We start from the raw sequence: 19,357 nt of genomic DNA, 5'->3' as shown, positions 1-19,357 counted from the left end.
CATTGTCACGCCCTCTCATATTGTTGCAGGACCATTGCCAACAACCAGTGCAGTCCACAACAAAAGAGCTGGGTAAGAAGCCTGACCCAGGGGAGCCAGTTCCAGGGAGGGCTGCAACCATGCCCCACTGTCCCCGCAGAGAGCAGGTGAGCGTAACTTTGCCTTTTAAACAGTTTTCTCCCATTTAGATCAGCCTAGCTGCCACTCACCCATCAGGGTGGCTGTCCTTGCCAGACAGTCGGCCAGCCAATCACGCCAGAGTGCATTTTGGTCTCCTAGGAGACTAAGCACAGGGAGTTTCGGGCACCTCTCACTTCCTGCCCACCCCAGACACTCGGGCGCCAGATGCGGTCTTCAGTCCTGAAGCCTGCCAAAGGCACCAAACCTGGTTTGGCGCCCAGAGACAAACTCTAGAAGGACCTTTCCAAACAGAAATGGCGAGAAAAGACCAGGGCCTGTTTAAACAAAGGGGGCTCAGGCGCCATCCTGAAAAACATGGCTCGCGCGATTTTTAGCTACCAGTGTTCGCAGTCGGGGAAAAATAATGTTAGTTTGTTGTAAAACCACTGCCACCAGCCATTTTGATAGGAAAGGTTAGCAGTTGGCTGCTACATGAGTTTCTGACATAGGGGATACTAGGTAACCCCTCCAGCACTCTATTGTAAGATAGTGTGTGCTGGGTCTAGGAATTTTAAGACTAGTAAAGGCAATTTAACTTTACATTCCCTGGGAAACAGTAGTTTATCCCTGAGAAGGTATTTAAACCTCGAGGCAGCCTAAAAGGCTTCTCTGTGTCCCTGCACTGAGGGTGCTTTGTAACACATGAAAAGATGATGCCTATGGAGTTGTCTTAAAACACCATAATCAAAGAACACAAGAGTAAAACGCACATCAAAATACATGAGAGAGTGGGGGGGGGGAAAGGCTCACACTCTCTCCAGGTAAAAAAAAATCAAGTCCTCAAAATCCAGCAAAGTTGCTGGGGGTCTCTAAGGTGAAAGGAATTAGCACATTGATGAGAATTCTCCCCAACACCGAGCTCAACCCAGCAACAATAGGCTGCATATGCAAAAAGTTGTCGGAGGATAAAATTAAAAGGACACTATGTAGAGTCTTTAAAAATGACACTTGAGTAAAAGAATCTGTGATTGTGGAAAAAGGCTCCCACTCACTGAATTATAGGGAAAAATAATTCACCAGTCCAGCTAAAAGTTCTGGGGGTCTCACAAGTGAGGGAGATTTAGCACTAAAGTTCAAATCTTACCTAAAACTCAGTGCCTGGATTCCTGGTCATGATGACAAAAGAACGGGCACTAGATGGGAACTTGCTGTAGCAGTGAACAGAAACGGCTCCCAACAAAGGAATCTTCGGTGCTTCTAGCAGCTCTGTGGATGTGGTGCCCTTTTACAGGTAGCAGAAGGATGGTTGCCGCTGGTCGTATTCTCTTCACTAAGCTGGTCCTGCAATCTAGTGAGGGGACTTTGAGGATTCAAATCATGTCTATGGAGGTTCAGCAGCAGTCCACCAAACTTTCAGAGGGTTGGAGTTTGGAAGATGTTGCACCGCACTCTGACTCGAGGTCCCATGGTATTGGTGTTTTGCAGCCCAGGAAGGTCACAGCATGTTGTGGGATGGTTAGTCTTGCAAGTCTCTGGGTCGGAGTCGTCGTCTTCTGGACTCCTAGGTCACATGAAAGAAAGGGTCCAAACAGGCTATGGTTCCACACCAGGCATCACGGTCGCTGGAATCCGTTACAGCCGTCTTTCTTACTCTTCTTCAGATTCTGTTCCAGTTGTCGACTTGTCTTCAGCTTCCAGAATCAGACTTTTATACAGGAGCCCGAACACCACTGTCCCTGCAGTTTATAGAAAGGGGAAGGTGGCTGTCCAATCAGGACAGCCAGCCCCCAGTCAGAACTGGTTTCACTCAGGCACACCAGAAGACAAAGAGCTGCAGAGTTTCGGACTCCTCCCTCACTTCCTGCCGTCACAGACGCTCTGGAGCCTCGGCGGGGAAACACAAAGGTTTCCCACCAAAGACCAACCTTCAACCATGACCTCCCCCACCTGTGACGGCAGAAGAATCGAGAGACCAGCACACTCAAAATGATGGGAAAAATAAGAAGCCATTTTAGGAGAATGGTGACCCTTTGGTGCATTACTGCATCTGGTTTGATGGCCTGCATGTAATAACACAAGTGTCGGTAAAGTATGTACACTGCCACCAGCCATAAGAGTTAGCTTGTCACAGTAACATAAATGTTACTGGAGCAGTGAGAAAGGGGATGCTATGCATCTCCCCAGCACTCCACATAAGGTGGGTTGTGCTGGTCTCACTATATAAAATGTAAAGGGGGTGGAATTCTCTCTACCCCTGGGAACAGTAGTTCACACAAGGTAAATCAAGAGAAAATAAAAAGGGAAGCCCCAAGGGCAACCCAGCAACACTGCACAAGTGCTGTGTGCTGCAATGAATAAATGTAGATGTCCAAATAAATGATAGGAAAGGATATAATAAAAAATACACTATGGAGGGTCAGCAAAATGACTCCCATAAAGAGTAAAAGAAAGGGTGAGTGGTGAAAGATTCCTACTCACTTAGGAACATAGAAAAAGAATTCACATGTCCAGCAAAAAGTTCTGGGTATCTCACAGGTGAGGAAGATTTAGCATAGAAATGAAAAGCCTAACAAGGACTACACAACAAGGTCTCAAGACAAAATCACGAGTCTAGAGAGGCGATCCAGATGCCAATGTACAGTGCATCTGTTTTGGTAGCTAAAGTGCTTCAGATGGACCATCGGTTCAAAGGTACGTTGTTGTCTTGGGCAATCATAGGTCACAGATACATCTACCCCCTCATACTTTGCAAAAGATTATTGGGTTCTAGAAATGAGGTGAGATGTGTAGGGTCGGATAAGTTCTATTTAATGGAGCCTGGAGGTAAGTACAGGGTTCGAAATTGAGGAGAGCTGAGAGCCATTTAGCTCCTCCTTGTGGCCTGAAAGAGCCTGGTTAGCTTGACAATAGCTACCAGGTGCTACTTTTGACTCCACAGGTCAACTGATGTCAAACAAATACACATGTGAATTTATCTCTGTGCTTTTGGGGCCCTCTAGAAATGAACCTTGGGACACATCCATGTCATTTAAAGCACAAGGGAGTCGTAAGTGATGGACAGAATTATGTTTGCATCTTATGTGAAGTTACATTTGTGTAACGCTATGTGCTAGCTCCTTATGCCCCAGTTGTTGCTCCTGGTCACTGGTTAATGCTTGATACCCAGCAGCTGCTTTTAGCTCCAGCTTATCCAATCCGAATTCCGTTCCATGTTGGTAACCAAGCTAACCCCAGTGAGTCAAGTGAAGGAGCACCAGTGTGATTCCCTGGGATGGAGAGGGTAATGAGAGTTGAGCTGGGTGGGTTTTGGTTTTTGAGAGTAAGGTAAAGAGGGTATTGGTGGGGAGAGTATGGAGGTGGTTAGTGGTGTGACTAGGGGAGAGGAGCGTCCAAGGTAGTTGAGAGAGGGGGCCATTGGAAAGATTGTAGAGAATGTGTGAGGGGAGATGGCAGCAGGTGTAGGAGTGAGCAGTAGATGGAATCAGGGCGAGGACGTGAAAGGGCGTCCGGGTGAATCCAAAGGTGTCTGAAAGCAGCAATTATTCCTGTGGGAAAACTCATTGGTAATGAACCCATAGAGACCTGCCAACCATTATGCCCAGTGCTGAACAAATAAAACCCTTTGAGTTGTGTGTGCGTGTTGGTGTATTGATGCCATCTGTGGCATCTAGTTCAGAATGGAGTTTTTTGGAAACTACTTTCCTGAACATTTATTGACTTTGCAGAATTAACGAATTGCACTTTCCTTTGTTACTCTATATATAGAGTATATTTTGACATGGACTGTTCTGCCATGTTAGGGTACCGTTTGCCCCTCCTTTCTTGAGAGTATAACCTTGCTATGGCTACACCTGAGAGTTGAGCGCACACAGAAAAGTTATGTAACTAGGTATGGATTTATCGTCTCGAAGATAAAATACATGGTCTGAGACAATGTTTCCTGGGCTTCTATTTTTGATTCTGTGATATCCACGACTCCCACCTCTATAGCTGGACCATGCCTGCCGTTTAAAAAGGTGTTGTAAATCCCTGAACCCATTCATTAACAAACTAAATTGTGTAGTCTAGTGTAAAACATGTAACATGCACATGTTGAAATGTATTTCAGAATATGGTACTTATTAAATGCCCCTTTACTATGTTACATAATTTTGTCTTACTGAAATGTTAGTGTTCCCATGTTGGTTGGTTGAGCCTTCTGTACATTTTTGTCACCTCCATATTTGTATAACACTCTCGCTATTGTGGCTTTTAAAAACAACTTTAAAGTACAAAAATATTGATGGATGTTTTTTTTGTTTATACTTCGGCTGCCTGTGATGAAACATCATGTTTTAATACTGTTTTGTCTGCTTAAGGACTCCAGCGGAATGACTCTAGTGATGTTCGCTGCAGCTGGAGGCCATGACGACATTCTCAGACTCCTTGTTAAAAAAGGGTCAAAAATTAACAGTAGACAGAAGAATGGAACCACTGCTTTAATACATGCAGCTGAGAAGGTACTGTTGCTAATTTTATTGTATTTATGATCACAAGTTGATATGCAGCACAATTTAATTTGTAATTGCACAGTAGAGCAGTTTGACATTAGTGCACAATATTATGATCGGTGACATAAAGTTCTGTAATTCAGAACTACATCTCATTTCGTGGGAGCAGCGTGGTGGCAGTCTTTTCTCCTTTCTCTCTTCAGGAGTCTGTCCTCATTGTTCACTGTTGGAAAGAGGAGTGGCTTCTACTAAAACCTCAGATCCGAGCGAAGCGGAGTGAAGTTGAGTGTTTTGTGTTTCTGTGGGACCGAGGGGCAGCGAGCCAAGTTCAGTCTTACTTCACTGTCAGGATCTTTTTGGATTGTGGTGAGTGAGTGTGGTAGAGTGACAAACTAAATACCGAATGTGCAGCGAGGCGCACTACCTGTAACATCTCATCTCCCTGCTAGGCTTGTATTGTAAGGCCCAGAAAGCGGGAACTGCAGGTTAGTTTTCCCTTTTGACCCGCACAATGCGTGGTTACATTCCTACCATCTCACTAAGGCAGGAAAGGCAAGAATAAAAACAATGCCAGGTGCTACTAAAGGAGCTTGGTCCAACTACCAGTGCCTAAAAATTCAGTGGAGTGTCCATTGGGATTGAGGCCCTGGGGGTGGGGGCACTGCTCCAGGCAAAATGTAGTTCTTCTCCAGAAAGGGAAACGACTGTATAGCCAAATTCTCGCCTCCGAAGATTCTGTTCAAAATAATTCTATGATGGATCCATTGGAAGGTACGAACCAGGATCTAGAAATCTCTGGGATTGTTTTGTTACAAATGGAAGCGGAAGCATGCATTTGACCGAAGAATGCATCAGTCTGGAAAATGAAATAAGAGCAGCAGAGTTCCTATGAGCGTTTTAGCATCTCTCCGGCACTCCAATATGCAGAATCCTGAGGTGAGCGTAATATTAGATACTCTTTGCCCCGGAACTCGCTGGAAGATACCTCCTTTGCAGACCATGATCTAGCACAGTTGTCATTCAAGGGTGACGATACCTGCAGTCATGCTCCACCAGAAGAGGGTGCAAGTTCAATTGCAGCACTGAACATTGTTCTACAGGCCTTTATTAGATTGTATGATATAAATGCACTTGAGGTGTAAGTGAACACCTAGCTAACATCAACAAACAATTATTGGAATGTCTGCTCCTTGCTACACGGGGCGTGTCTAAAGGGGGTTGGGGGGGTTTCCTGAGAGTCACTCTGTAGAGACTGCTAGGCAAGATTGTATGCAGTAGCCCTGTGGGAGACACCAGTCTTGTCCTCTTGGTATTAGGTAACCCACCTATTGGTATAGGTCTGTACTACACAAGTTGGTAATGTGACTCAGAAGCCAGACTACTCAAGAGGGGTAAATGTAAGCTTTAGAGCTGTAGCATCGAAATCCACAAATGCAAGTATTCATATAACACTTGCACTCAAGGTTTTCTAGTAAAATAATTATTTAATGGTCCATTTTAAGTGAGCATTCTTTAAAAAGGGCAATGTGCAACAATAAAAATACATTTAAAAATACGCTCTCAGAATCCAGTCAAAGCAAGTAGATACTCTTTAGAGATGCTTCATACACACTTCATACATGTTGGGGAGAATTCTCTGTTTAGGCTGAATTCCCTAACCTAGTGAGTCCCCCAGCAGCTTTGCTGGATTTTTGGGGTTTATATTCGTCTCCTGCCAAGAGAGAGACTCTTTACCCTCACACTTGGACATGATTTGAGTGTGTTCCTTTGACTCTAGATGTGTTTAATGGGCTATGGGGTCTTTTACTCCATAGGACTTCATGTGTTTTTGTGATGTGTTACACAGCACCCTCATTGCAGTAACACAGGGGTGTCATAGTGACCCCCCAGTATAGACTCCATACCCTGGCACTGACTACTGTCTCCCAGGGCATGTAAAGTCACCATTGACTTTACTAGTCTTGAATTCTGAACAGAACCAGTACAAACCATCATATTGTGGACCTACTGGCCGGGGCAATTCGATTGCCCCGGGGTCTGTTAGTCGAGGGGGCACGTCTCCGTCCCCCCTGATCGAGTTTTGGCTGGTGGCAGTGGATACTACTTTTTATATTCAACCGCAAATATTTCTCTGGGATTTTCCCATTGTTCCAGGCTACTATCTTTTATTTAATTACGATAGCCTCGAACATACCGCCGGTTTATTTATTATTAATTCTCTGGTTGGTATTTTGCCAAAACTCTGTTCTAAAATGGCGTTTGTGTTCTCTTCTGTGACTCCAACCCAAGTCGAGCCCTTTGTTCCACTTTTTGGCGGGCTTCTCCACAGAAGCCCTCCAAAGTGGTGCCACTGTATCTGGGGTACTTAGGAGGGGTGGAGGGGGATTTAGGCACCCTGGACTGAGTTACCTTGGTAACTCAAGTCGCACTCTTGTGTGATTGACCCAAGTGGTGAGCCGGCCGGCTCACGACCCAGCATACTTGAGTGACAGCTAGGCTGAGTGAATGGGGGTTTTCTGCATAAAAGCAGGGCTTTAGGGACTGGAACTTCAGAAGTCGCCATAGGACCTAAGAATCCGACGAGGGAAAAGCTGAGCCGACCTGCTACGACGACACCACCGGTGGAGCCCCGCGGGACCGCCTCACCACTTTTCCCAACGACAGAGGAGATCTCCCGCCGGAGAGTCTTCTTCCTTTGACTGGTGGGGATAACCAGTTTCACCGTCTTTTCGCTTTCCCGACGCATCTCGTGGCCGCCTTGCCTGTGCCAAGCACCCCGGCAACCGGAATATCACGTTTTACCGCGAAATAAAGGGTAATACCTTTAACCGGAAAACTCTGCGGCTGGTTTCTTCCCTGGCAGTGCAACGACCTTCATCTTTGCTACAAGTCGAGATCTTCTCTTCCCCTGGATGACGCAGAGACTTGCACCCGCTGCCAGGAACAACTGCCACTGCTGGAGGATCCTTCCCACTTAAGGTACTGTGTTCCGCCTGGCTTCCCTTGCCACCGACTGTACGGGGTAGATTTAGCCCTGGTTTTCGAACTTGGGTTAGCCTGGGACACCCTGGCTAAACATTTCTGAGCCTCTCTAAACTCTTTTCGAACTCTCTGCAAGACTTTCAAAGCCTAGTGTAACTGTGATCTTGGGCACATTTGTACTCTGCTCTCTCTAAGAGTGGGCCCAGCCTATGGACTTTGGCTCACCAGTGACTTTTTGCTCTTCTGTCTTGCTAAAAGTGTTCCTAAATCTTAGAGTGGTGTATCTTCCCATATTCTTCCTTTTTTCCCTCCCTTTTTCATGAACTTATTGGAGTGCCATCTATAGTTGCGCTCACCTCTGTCTGGAAATAAGTGGTGTTAACTAAGACTTGTCTGATAAGGAATAAGGGTTGTATATATCATAATAGTAACTGTGTTTAGAGTGTTTTACAAATAAGAGTGCTGGAGTGTTTCAAATAGTGTGTTTTTAAGTAAATAATTATATACTTTGATACTAAAGCTCTGGTCAGTGTTGGCTTGTGCTATTGTATCTGGGTGCCTATTGTGTATACATTGCATACTGTCTAACTCTTCTTGAGGGAAGTCTGACTGCTCAGCCACAGCTACCAGGTAAATCTGGGTGGTACAGACTGCTACCAAGTGGGTTTACTGCTAACACCTGTAGTCCTAAATCTTTTGCAGTGTTCCCAAAGGGAACTGCACAGGTTTCTGCCTAACACTACAACCTGAGGTGACTGCATTAACTAGGACAGTTTTGGCATTTATATAATCACTTGTACTTGGTAAAATTCTGAGGTTGTGAAAAAGGTAGGGTTAACGGAAGGAACAAAGTTAACAGGTTCTCAGAGCATGTGAGCACTTTTAAAATCCCCCAATGAAACCTATGGTGGACAGTTGGAATCAAAGTCGAAGTACCTTAGGTTAGAAGAAGAGGATCCAGCTGGCTACTTTCCTGGTTGCATACTTGCAGAGCCTGTGTTCTTGGGCCTCAGTCGTGGGGACAAGAGGGAGGACATCTGGAGGACCCGGTTTCAGCTACCGGCAAATAGCACCACCGCGGATCTTGGACACTTGATGGACTTTCTTCACTCCTTCAGTCCAGTAGTCTGGTGAGGTGACTCGAGCTTGGGTTGTCCTGCTTCGAGAGGGTCCTCCGGATCTTCCTGGAGCTCTGGTCCGGCTTAAAGACGATGCACTTGACTAGGTGTTTCTCGACCACTGGCACTCAGTTTCAGTTGAGAAAAGTCTTCCAGCAGAGTTGGTCTTGGGGTTAGTTGGTCCCACTAACCCGTGGGAAGAAGTCGTCCTTTCTGGAGCTTCTCTAGTCCATTAGGAAAAGGAGTTTCATCACAACAGCAGGGCTTCATCGGGCAGTTCAATGGTCCAGGAGGATGCAGCAAGCTTCTCTTCATGAGTCATTTGTCGGATGTTTCGTCCAGTGGTCGACTGTCTTCAGCTCAAGAAGCCTCGCCTTTTATGCAGGTTTCTTCCATTCATGCACAGCCTAGCTGTCACTCCCACAGCAGGGTGGCTGTCCTGCAAGAGCAGCCAGCCAGCCAATCATGACTGGGTGCATTCAGGTTAGCAAGGAGACTAAGGACAGGGAGTTTCGGGCACCTCCCTCGCTTCCTGCCCTGCCAGACACACTGGAGCCAGAGGCGGGTTTCAGCACTGAAGCGCCCCTCCCCGCCCCCCAAAGGTAAAATGAACAAAAGGGTCAAACCTAGTTTGGTGCGTAGAGTAAAACCCAAGAAAAACCTTGCAAGCAAGAAATGGTGAAAAAAGATGACCGGCGCCTTTTTTGACAAAACGGTCACCCACGGGTGCTACATTGCAGCAGAGGATTCAGCCTGCGGTAGAAAAGCACAACGGTAGGAAAATTAAACCACTGCCACCAGCCATTTAAAGTAGTGAGGGTAACATAAACAATTTTACACGAGTAAGTAGAAAGTGGGGCTACTAAGTAACCCCCCCCCCCAGCACTCCACATAAAATGTGTGCTGGATCTACAGAGAGCAAAGTTGAGTAAAGTCTATTTCAATTTACTATTCTTGGGAACAGTAGTTCTCACAGGAAAAGGTATTTAAACCGTAAGAGAAATCTAAAGGATTTCTCTGACACTGCATTGAAGGTGCTGTGTCACCATACAAAAAGCAGATGCCTATGGAGTTTGTCTGACTCCAAAAATAAAGGAAATGCGTAATCCAAATCAAGTCAAAACACATGAGGGGGTGAGAAGAAGGGCTCACTCACTCCACGGTTAAAATTAAAAAGCCCTAAGTCCAGCAAAAGACCCGAAAGAGAATTGCGGTCCGAGACAGCTCCACCTCCCACAACCTTGGTAGTGCCCCCTCAGAGGAGAGGTGGTGAAAGAGTCTTGGGGTAGGGATTGCCCCCCACCCCCTTTGCGATCATTGAGGCCTGGGAGATGAACCCCCACTGTGGAGCGGAAAGCGACAGCGTGCCAATTTGGCCTGAGGAGAGTGGGCCCAGCGTGAGGCCAGCTGGGATGCAGCTGCTGGCGAAGACCGGGAGGAGCGGGGACCTGCCGGCGAGGAACGAGGCTGGAGGGTCGGTGGGAGGGGGTTCGGATCCCCTGGTAATGCTTAGTGAGTTGTGGACGAGGAGACAGGGCTGACCCACCACCACCCGGCCTGGTCCCCTGCAGAACAAAGGGAGCCAGCCCGCGGCAGCGCTGCTTGATGGTATTCCTAGCAGAGAAGTTCAGCAAGACCCAGGAGCAGACACCTGTTGGCCATCAGGGGAGTTCTGCACCATCACTAGCCTCATGAAAGCTGGGAAGGCCCTTCATGTAGATCTTGTTGGAATATGCAATTTAAAAGTGACTTTTGAGAAGAATTCGCCCAAACTGCGTGTGGGTTGACAGCCTCTCCACCAACATGGCTTTGGGTTATCTCACTGTTAGGCAAGGTTGTATGCAGTACCCTTTGGGTGCACTACAATAACCTTGTCGTCCTGGCAATAGGGACCCAGCCTTTGGTATAAGTCTGAACTACACAGGTTGGTATTGTGGCTGAGCAGCCAGGCTTATCTCAAGAGGGGCACTCTGCCATGACGCCTTGAGGAGTTGAGATGTTATTCAGGTAGGTCCAAAAATCACTGGTATTTGTTAGTCCAGTCCAAGAGACTCACCTTTTTAAACAGTTGTCTCCCTTTCATTCCAGCCTAGCTGTCACTCACCCAGCAGGGTGGCTGTCCTTGCCGGACAGTCAGCCAGCCAATCATGCCAGAGTGCATTTGGGTCTCCTAGGAGACTAAGCAAAGGGAGTTTCGGGCACCTCCCTCACCTCCTTCCCACCCCAGACATTTGGGCGCCAGAGACGTCCCTCAGTCCTGAAGCCTGCCAAAGGCGTATGAACAAAGGGACCAAATCTGGATTGGTGCGCAGAGCCAAACTCAGACTGGGACCTGTTTTAAACAAAGGGGCTTAAGGAGCCATCTTGAAAAACATGCGATTTTTAGCTACCGGTGTTCACGGTCAGGAAAAATCATGGTAGATCATTGTAAAACCACTGCCAGCAGCCATTTCGATAGGAAAGGGTAGCATTTGACTGGATAGAGATGCAAACTAACCAACCCTACTAACAATTTCCCTTTCTGCATACACATCTCAAACTTCAAACCAAACGCAACCAAACCTACAGCACAACAAACCGCACAAACTTCACTACACTGCAACAACAAAACAAAAACACTCATAGCCTTGCACAACAGTACACAACGTCTACCGGCCGCAAACGCCCCAGGCCCAGCCAACGGACCCACTGGGCTGAGGCCGCCAACAGCACATCACTGCTCTCTTGCACTTTTCCTGCTTCATCCCACTAACTCATCCTCCTCTCCTTTTTCAGAACCGCCAGAGTGCCAGGGGAGCACTCCGGTGGTGATAGTGTGCGGTACAAATGTTTAACATTAACATGCGTTTCTAGACACAGGGGAATACTAGGTAACCCCTCCAGCACTTAGTGTGTGCTGGGTCTAGGAATTTAAAAAGACTAGTAAAGTCAGTATAACCTTACAGTCTCTGGGAAACATGAGTTCATCCCAGAGAAGGTATTTACACCTTTTGGAACGCTCAAGGACATCCCTGTGTCACTGCACTGAGGGTGCTGTGTAGCACACATGAAAAGATGCCTATGGAGTTGTCTTAAAAGACCATAATCAAAGAACACAAGAGTAAAACACACATCAAAAATACACAAGTGTCTGGGGGAAAAAAGGCGCTCTCTTTCCAGGTTAGAAAAAAAACAAGTCCTCAAAATCCAGCAAAGTTGCTGGGGGTCCCTAAGGTGAAGGGAATTGGCACATTTATGAGAATTCTCCCTAACAAGTGGCTGCAGACTGCCAGTCTGCGAGGTGAGTTGGGGGAAACTCAGACTGGGACCCAGAGATCAGGCTTGCAGTCGGGCGTGGAATACAGCGGTGGCCCTTCTGCTTGAAGAGCCCAGGGGTTCAGTGTGAGCAAACAAAGGCAGGGTGGTCTGAGATACGGCGGACAGGGGCTGGCTGGCGCACGAGATTCCACCTGGATGAGCTGCAAAGAGGCACTCCCACAATACCAGTACTCTGAAAGAGGGGAAATGGTGAAAGTGAAGGGGGACGGAGGGCACAGCAGAGATTGGTACCATCAATACTGATATCCAAGTGATCTTGGAGGAGATGAGGGGGTATGAGAACTGAAATTGGTGCCAAAACTATTGGCAGACCTATCGGCAAGATGGTTACCCTGGGGGATAGGATGGAGGGCCTGTAGGCAAACCACACCTTGTCCGTGGTCTTGGAGACACAGGTCTGCGTTCCACATCAAGAAGTGGAAAGACTAGAGGAGGAACTTCCGCTTAAGGTGGACGACATTGAGAATTGGGCGCGGCGCAACGACCTCTGCTTTTTAGCCTGTGTGAGAAGACAGGAGGGGGGAGGGGGGAATCCCTGGCTCTGCTGGAACACAAGATACAGGAGGTTATGGGGATGGTCCTGGGCACCAAGGAAGAGGAGACAGTGCCCCTAGACCGAGTGCATCGTGGGGGCGGAGGAGGGAGGGTGCCTTGCTAGGATGCACTATTAGAGACCAGGTGAAGGTTTTGGAGGAGGCCAAACATATGGGGGTCATTGATTACGAGGGCTCCAGTGGCCATTTTCCAAGACCGCTCAGCCCAGACACTGCTGCAGTGCAAGAAATGTGGTCCTCTAACCATTGGTTCCACGAGAAAGGGGTAAGGTACAGGTTCCCCTTTGCGCTGATCTTCGAATGGAATGGAATGGGAAGGGCAGAGGCGCAGGTGGTAACGGACACAGACATTAAACGAACCACAGAAAAACTTTTGGGGTGTGGACCGGATGGTGAGGGGGCCGAAGCCGTGAAGGACCCCAGTCAGGCCGGTGCAGCGGGAGGGCAGGGGCGCTTTGTGGGAGGTGAAGGATTCAAGGTGCCAGGAAGTTTCCGAATCTTGAGGGGGCGGGTGGGTTTAATGGGGTTATTGGCCTAGCCAGAGGGTTCCTTCACAGTAGATGGGGATGGTGGGGGCCTTAAAGTTTGGTAGCTGTTGGACACATCTTTTGGGAGGACTGGGGGGAGGAGTAAGGAGGGGGGCTTCCGGAGGGGACCATTTCACATGAGTTGTTTGATGGGTTTAATGTGTATCACAGGGAGGACACGATGGGGACCAGATTGGAGGAAGCTATGTGGGGTGCAGAATGTCATGGAAGTAGAGGCAATAAGGCCTAGGAGAGAGGATCAGAGGAGCCAGAAGGACCGGAGCAGCGGTCTCGGCCCTGGTGGTTAGGTCTGTGATGCCACAATACGGGTAATGTGGGACCGTATGCCTCGGTGGGGGGGGCAAGGGGGGGTGAGGAAAAGGAAGCAGGGGAAGGCAGAGAGAAAGGGGGAGGAGGGGTTGGGAGAATGGGGAAACATGCAGGAGAGGGATGGCTATCGCGACACATGTTGGAGACAAAGCGAACAAGGTGAAAATGGGGCATGGCTGAGCTATGGATAGCTACGTTAAATGTTAAGGGGCTAAACTCCCAAAACAAAAGGTTGCTGACGGGCAGTATGTTTTGTAAACAGCGTTTGGCGGTTTGCTTCCTGGAGGTGACCCGTTACAAACTGGGTGTGGAATCCCCAATTAAGGGTAGGGATAGTAGCAAGACATACTGGCTTCCCATAAGGACTGCATGAAGGAGGGGGTAAGTATTATATTGGCAAAAGCATTCTGGCTGGCGGTGACAGAGATCAAGAAGAGGCTTGGGGGCAGGTTTCTGGGGGTAAAGGGTCTCTGAGGATGGTCTCTGAGAGGGTGTGCAGTTCACACTAGCCGTAGTGTGTACCCAACACAGGACAGGTCAAGTTCCTGCATATATTTGGGTGGTGGAGAGCTGGGCGGAAGGGGGGTCACCATTTTGGGGGGTATCTTTAACATAGTGGGCGACCCAGTGGTGGACTGTTGGTCAATGAAGGGGGATGGGCAGAGGGTGGAGACCAAAGAAAATGTCAACTTTAGGAATCTGCTGCAGGATTACCAGTGAGTAGATGTGTGGTGGGAACCCCACACATGCCGGGAGGATACATTCTTTTCCCCCACATTAATCCTATACCAGGAAAGTTGAGCTCTTGGTGCAGTGGGAGCAGCGGGAGGTAGTACGAGGACCTAGAGTAGAGGAATAACGTGGTCTGACCATGAATTGTTGGTGGGGAATGGAAGGTAGTGTGCCAAGGCAACAGGCATGCTGGAGGTGCAACCAATACGTTGGTAAGGGATTGTGAGTTTTGTGACTTTTTTGGGAAGGAGATGGGGGCATACTTCACAACCAACGATAATGGGGAGGTGGACATGGCCATGGTGTGGGAGGCCAAAAAGGCGACATCTAGGGCGCTGTTTATTGCAGAAGGGGCGCAGAAGAAAAGGGAGATGGGCTATTTGAAGCCAGGCTCAGGGGGGAATTGAAAGCGCTAAGGGCACAGAAGGATGCAGACAGGCGAGAACTTCTGGGAAATGAGATTAGCAGCAGGAACTGCATTCAATCTCCATTGAGGAGGTGCTTAAGGAGATTAGGTACACACGGCAGAAATATTACGAGCAGGGGGATGCAGTGGGCAGGGGGCCTTCTTGGCAAAGGGGTGAGAGGTGGCAGGGTGGCAAGAAGCGTTGACCGGGTTCAAGGAGCGAGGGGGGGGGCATAATGGAGAAGAGTGAGTGAGGTTACAACCCAATTTGCAGAGTAGTATCAGGGGCTTTACTGTGCTCCCGCTGCAGTAGGACAAGAGGAAACCCGTGGCTACCTAGAGGGTGTGCATCTATCCAGCCTCGCAACGGAAGAAAGAGTAGCATTAGATAGGGATGTGACGAGGGTGGCGGGATTGGTGGCAATCCGCAAGCTAAAGGCCAGAAAGACTCTGGGGGAGGATGGGTTAACCACAGATTTTTATAAGCGGTATCAAGATTGCCTAGCAGCGCCCCTTGCCAAATTGTTCAATTTCATAACCCGGGAGGGGTCGATTCCCACCAATATTCCTCTGAGCATTGTTCACGGTAATGCCGAATCCGGGTAAGGATCCAGCCAGCTGCACCTTTTATAGGCCCATCTCATTACTAAATGTAGACGCAAAGATCTTCTCCATGGTGTTAGCGTCCTGTCATCTCCCTGGTCTAGTACACGCAGATCAGGCAGGGTTTATACTGCACAGACAGGGAGCTGACAATATGCGGAAAATGCTCCACAATCCCAATTCTCAGGTGGGGCGAGAGGGCACCCTACTACTGGCTTTAGAGGCCGAATGTGTTTGACATGGTAAACTGGGCCTTCTTGGGGATGGGGGGGGGGTGAGACTTCTTTTCAGTAATAGGCTTGGGGAGGAGATGGAGGCAGTGGATCGTGGCCATGTACTCTTAATTCGACAGCCAGAGTATTGTTGAATGGGAATCTGTCACAGCCGTTCCAACTTCAACAGTGCACCAGGCAGAGATGCCCACTCTCCGCTGTTCTATGCGTTGGTTATGGAACTGTGGGCCATGGGTGTGTCAAACGGAGCGGATTAAGGTGGTAACGGTGAGGGGGTGAGTTTATAGGATTAGCCTGTTTGCGGACGACACCCTGTTATACATTACGGAACCGGTGCAATCAGTGCCCCGCCTTTTGGGTGGCTTGGAGCAAAACAGGAAGCTATTTGGTTTTAAGTCTGTGGCCCTTTTGGTTGGGGGATTGTTGTAAATAGAGAGTATGTGAAGGGACTTCCGTTCCAGGTGAAGGAAGAGCACTTTCGGTACTTGGAGTACGGGTGTACAAGCAAGCGGGGGAGCTCTATGCAGGGAATTATCTGCCGCTGTGGACTGCAGTGTGCAAGGATGTGGGGGAGGGTGGGGCTTACTTGAATGGCTCAGCCAAATTGCATAAAAAGGGTGATATTACCCAAATTCCTATTCCTATTTCAGATTGTCCCGAAGTCCCTTTTTGAGGAGTTAAAGGGGGTTTTGCTGAAATGCCTATGGGCGAGGGGCCAAACATAGAATTGCATACAAGAGGTCTTGCCGAGGGAGGAGGGTGGAGTTTCCAGATCTCCAGACTTATTACAAAGCAGCCCAGCTAAGGGTGTTGGAGGATCACTTAGACCCGGCGACAGAGGAGAATTGGGTGCCATTGGACAATTAGGTTCTTTCGCTGTCCCCCTCGGAGTGGCTATGTGCTCCCCGCTCATGTATCCCGAGGAGGGTGTTGCATCATTTGGTGCTGGAAGTCCTGTGGATTCTCTAGCAGGAGGGTGGGGAGAACAGGTGGCTGTCCACATAGCCATCTCCCCTGAGTTGATTCTGGGCTCCCCCACTGCGAGATGGTATTGAAGAACCAATGGCATTACAATTGTGGTACAAGGCAGAGCTGTGTAGGGCGGGCAAGATGTGGGAGAGGGGACCTTCATTTCGATAGTGGTCAGCAGAATGCCTGCAGATAGATGCGCAATCCATATTCTGCTATTGGCAGTTTAAGTGAGTCCTACTGGAGGGTCGTTGGGTGGCGAAATTGCAGAGGGGGTCTGACAGATTTCAAGAGACTGATGCTCATGAGGAAAGGCTCAAGGAACCTTATAGCCCGACTCATCAAAGGGAAATTAATGGCGGAACCCAGGGATGCGCCATCAGCTAGGATTAGATGGCGACGCGACCTATGGGAAGAGATCGACTATGCCGTATGGGCATATATGTGCAGAAAGGTTGCCAGTTCGTCAGCCTCCCTGCAATATCGGCACCAGGCCTTAAAAGTTCTGCATAAGTGGCATTCCCTGCAGGTGGAGTTGGTAAAGATGTGCAAGGGATACGACCTGGGCTGTTGGAACTGTGGGGGCACGAAGGGGGACTATGGCCACATGTGGTGGAGCTGCGAGAGGGTGCAAACGTACTGACCAGAGGTTTTGTCGTGGATCAAAAGGGTCGATGGAATCAATGGGGAACTCTCCACTTGGTTGCTTCTCTTTAGGGTGAGGCGGAGGATGGGGGGATGGGCACATGGTAAGAGTAATGTTGGCAACTAGATTTCGCTCACCCAATTGTGGAAGAGTCCGAAGATTCCAGCTGAAGGGGAGTGGGTGGCAAATGTTTGTGGCTATATGACATGGAGTTCCTTACACATTTGCTAGACGAGTACCGAGGGTCTATGGGTATCCCTTTTCCAGAAATATGCTGAGGGGAGGGCAAATATGGGGGTGCGATGAGAGGGGCCACAGGGATTTGCGGCATGTGATTGGGGAGGTCTGGGCGGCATGACTTCCGAGAGAGCCTCAAATGGGGAAATTCGGAGTGAAGCGTACCTGGACAGTGGGAGGATGATGCAATCGGCCAGGGGGCCCAAGACGGTTTTAATAGAGGAATGCTACCCTCATGGCGGGGAGCATAACCAAGGCCAGATGTTTGGGCTGTATGTGTGGAGGGTGGGGGAGAGGGAGGGTTTGGGATATTGAGGGAGTAGAATGGGGGAGGAGGGTGTAGAGCAGAAAGTTGGGGGACCAATATTTGAAAGGCTTATACATTTGGTACCGTTTGATGAATCTGCACAAAAGTATGCACAAAGATTTTAGACCCAACCTTGAATGTTTGTGCTAAGTCTGAATGGATCTTGTCAAGTGGGGTTAATTTATAGGACTATTTCTTGTATGTACATTTTAACACTTTTCAAAAAATAAACCATGGATGGATTTGCAGCAAACTCGTGCAAGGAGTATTGGCAAGGATCAGTTGGCATAAGTGTCATGATGTAGGTACAAAAGAATAGTGATATACCTTTGGTGACTGAGGTATAGCCGGTGACCGTGGACAGTGGCCAGATTATCCGCCTGGACAATTTGGCTACTGGCCATGACCACGAGGGACCGGCAATGGGGTTAAAGTGGGCAGGGCTACCAAGAACGGTTATGTGGTAATTTTTTTGCAATCTAGCTAGGTTTGAATGGGAAAGAAATTCTGCTGGTGGCTACAGCTCGAAGTGCTGAACAGGATTGCAGCAACCATTTGCAAGGAGCATCTGCAAGAACCTGAAAGCACGCTTTTGCAAATCTGTCCCTTGTTTTACTTTTTTCAAAGTGTCAAGTAAGTCCAAAAAATAGTGATATAACGTTGCTGCCTGGGCAGTGGGCCTCTCCCTCTGCAAGGATAAATGTCTACTCTTGATTTGCCTATTTGGTAATGCAGCATGGCCAAAGCCCATGCTTCATGGATTGTGGAGACTGGTCATGGCTGCAAGCCATAAACCCTGGCCATTGGTCACATTGAGGGTATAGTGGACAATGAACTAGGATGCAGGGAAAGTGCAGTGAATCACGGGGGTGGTTTGGTGGGGTTGGGGTTATGGATGAGCCTCATGCCCTAGACAGTTATACCATGACTTGCACCCCCAGCATGTGCTGCTGATAACGACAAATCAGTATGTGTTGCAAACAATTTTTGCTAAAGGAGTTTTGCAGTTTTGTTCATATGTTAAGAGAAATTATTAATGACTTGTATACAGTAACATCATGAAACATTTTCATTCGTAAAAACCAATGCAATTCACAGAATACACTTTTTAAAAAAAGGGACGTTATGGTTAAGTTACACTAATAAATTATGAAATTCAGTGAAAAACCTTGAATGGGAAGTTATGGTTACAAGTAAAACCGAAAACGCCTGAAATTAGCCAGTTATGGTAAGCTAAGAACCATAACTTGCGCCACCACTGTGCAGTGCTAAGACTAACACCAAGGACATCAAGATTTCAACACAAATGTCATTGATGACATCACATATGAAAGTAATTTTGGTGTACAAGTCACAAACAAAGGGTTGTATTTATAATGTTGGTAACAAAAATGCCATGGGTGATCGGCAGACCCATCATGAACTACTTAATGTATTAAAGAATGTACTCGTCTAAACAAAACATATTGAGTGTTGTTAATACAGGAACCTAATCGTAGATACACCTAGGCAATGGTTACAGCATGCACAGTAGAAGTACAATATTTTTAATCTGGTAATTTTTCGATACTAAAATAATGAATGCTACCTTATCAGAGTTTTCAGTAATGTTAAACGTGGAATAAATAGCTAACAATTCAAGACTTTCTACACACTTGTTAGTACAAACAATACTTATGAAGACCCAAAATGCATACACATCAGAGGCACATACAGGGAAACTGAAGTAAGGAAGAAAGGAACAACATCACTAGAAAATTCATGTATACAAATGAATTGTGTGTT

At 47.9% G+C, this 19,357-nt stretch overlaps 1 protein-coding gene across 3 annotated transcripts in view; it reads left to right on the top strand.

Annotated features, from left to right (window-relative positions):
• The window catches only part of MPHOSPH8 (M-phase phosphoprotein 8), a 620,343-nt gene that overhangs the window by 208,911 nt on the left and 392,075 nt on the right, over window positions 1-19,357 (top strand). For all 3 annotated transcript variants that reach the window (XM_069639105.1, XM_069639103.1, XM_069639104.1), the window contains exon 8: window positions 4,479-4,619. In XM_069639105.1, coding sequence (XP_069495206.1) covers window positions 4,479-4,619 — 141 coding nt within the window. The remainder of the gene's footprint in view (window positions 1-4,478; window positions 4,620-19,357) is intronic.

The sequence above is a fragment of the Ambystoma mexicanum genome, chromosome 7q (assembly GCF_040938575.1).
Source record: "Ambystoma mexicanum isolate Mex_15411 chromosome 7q, UKY_AmexF1_1, whole genome shotgun sequence".
In the NCBI taxonomy this organism is placed as follows: Eukaryota; Metazoa; Chordata; class Amphibia; order Caudata; family Ambystomatidae; genus Ambystoma; species Ambystoma mexicanum.
This window is presented reverse-complemented; position numbering and strand designations above follow the sequence as displayed.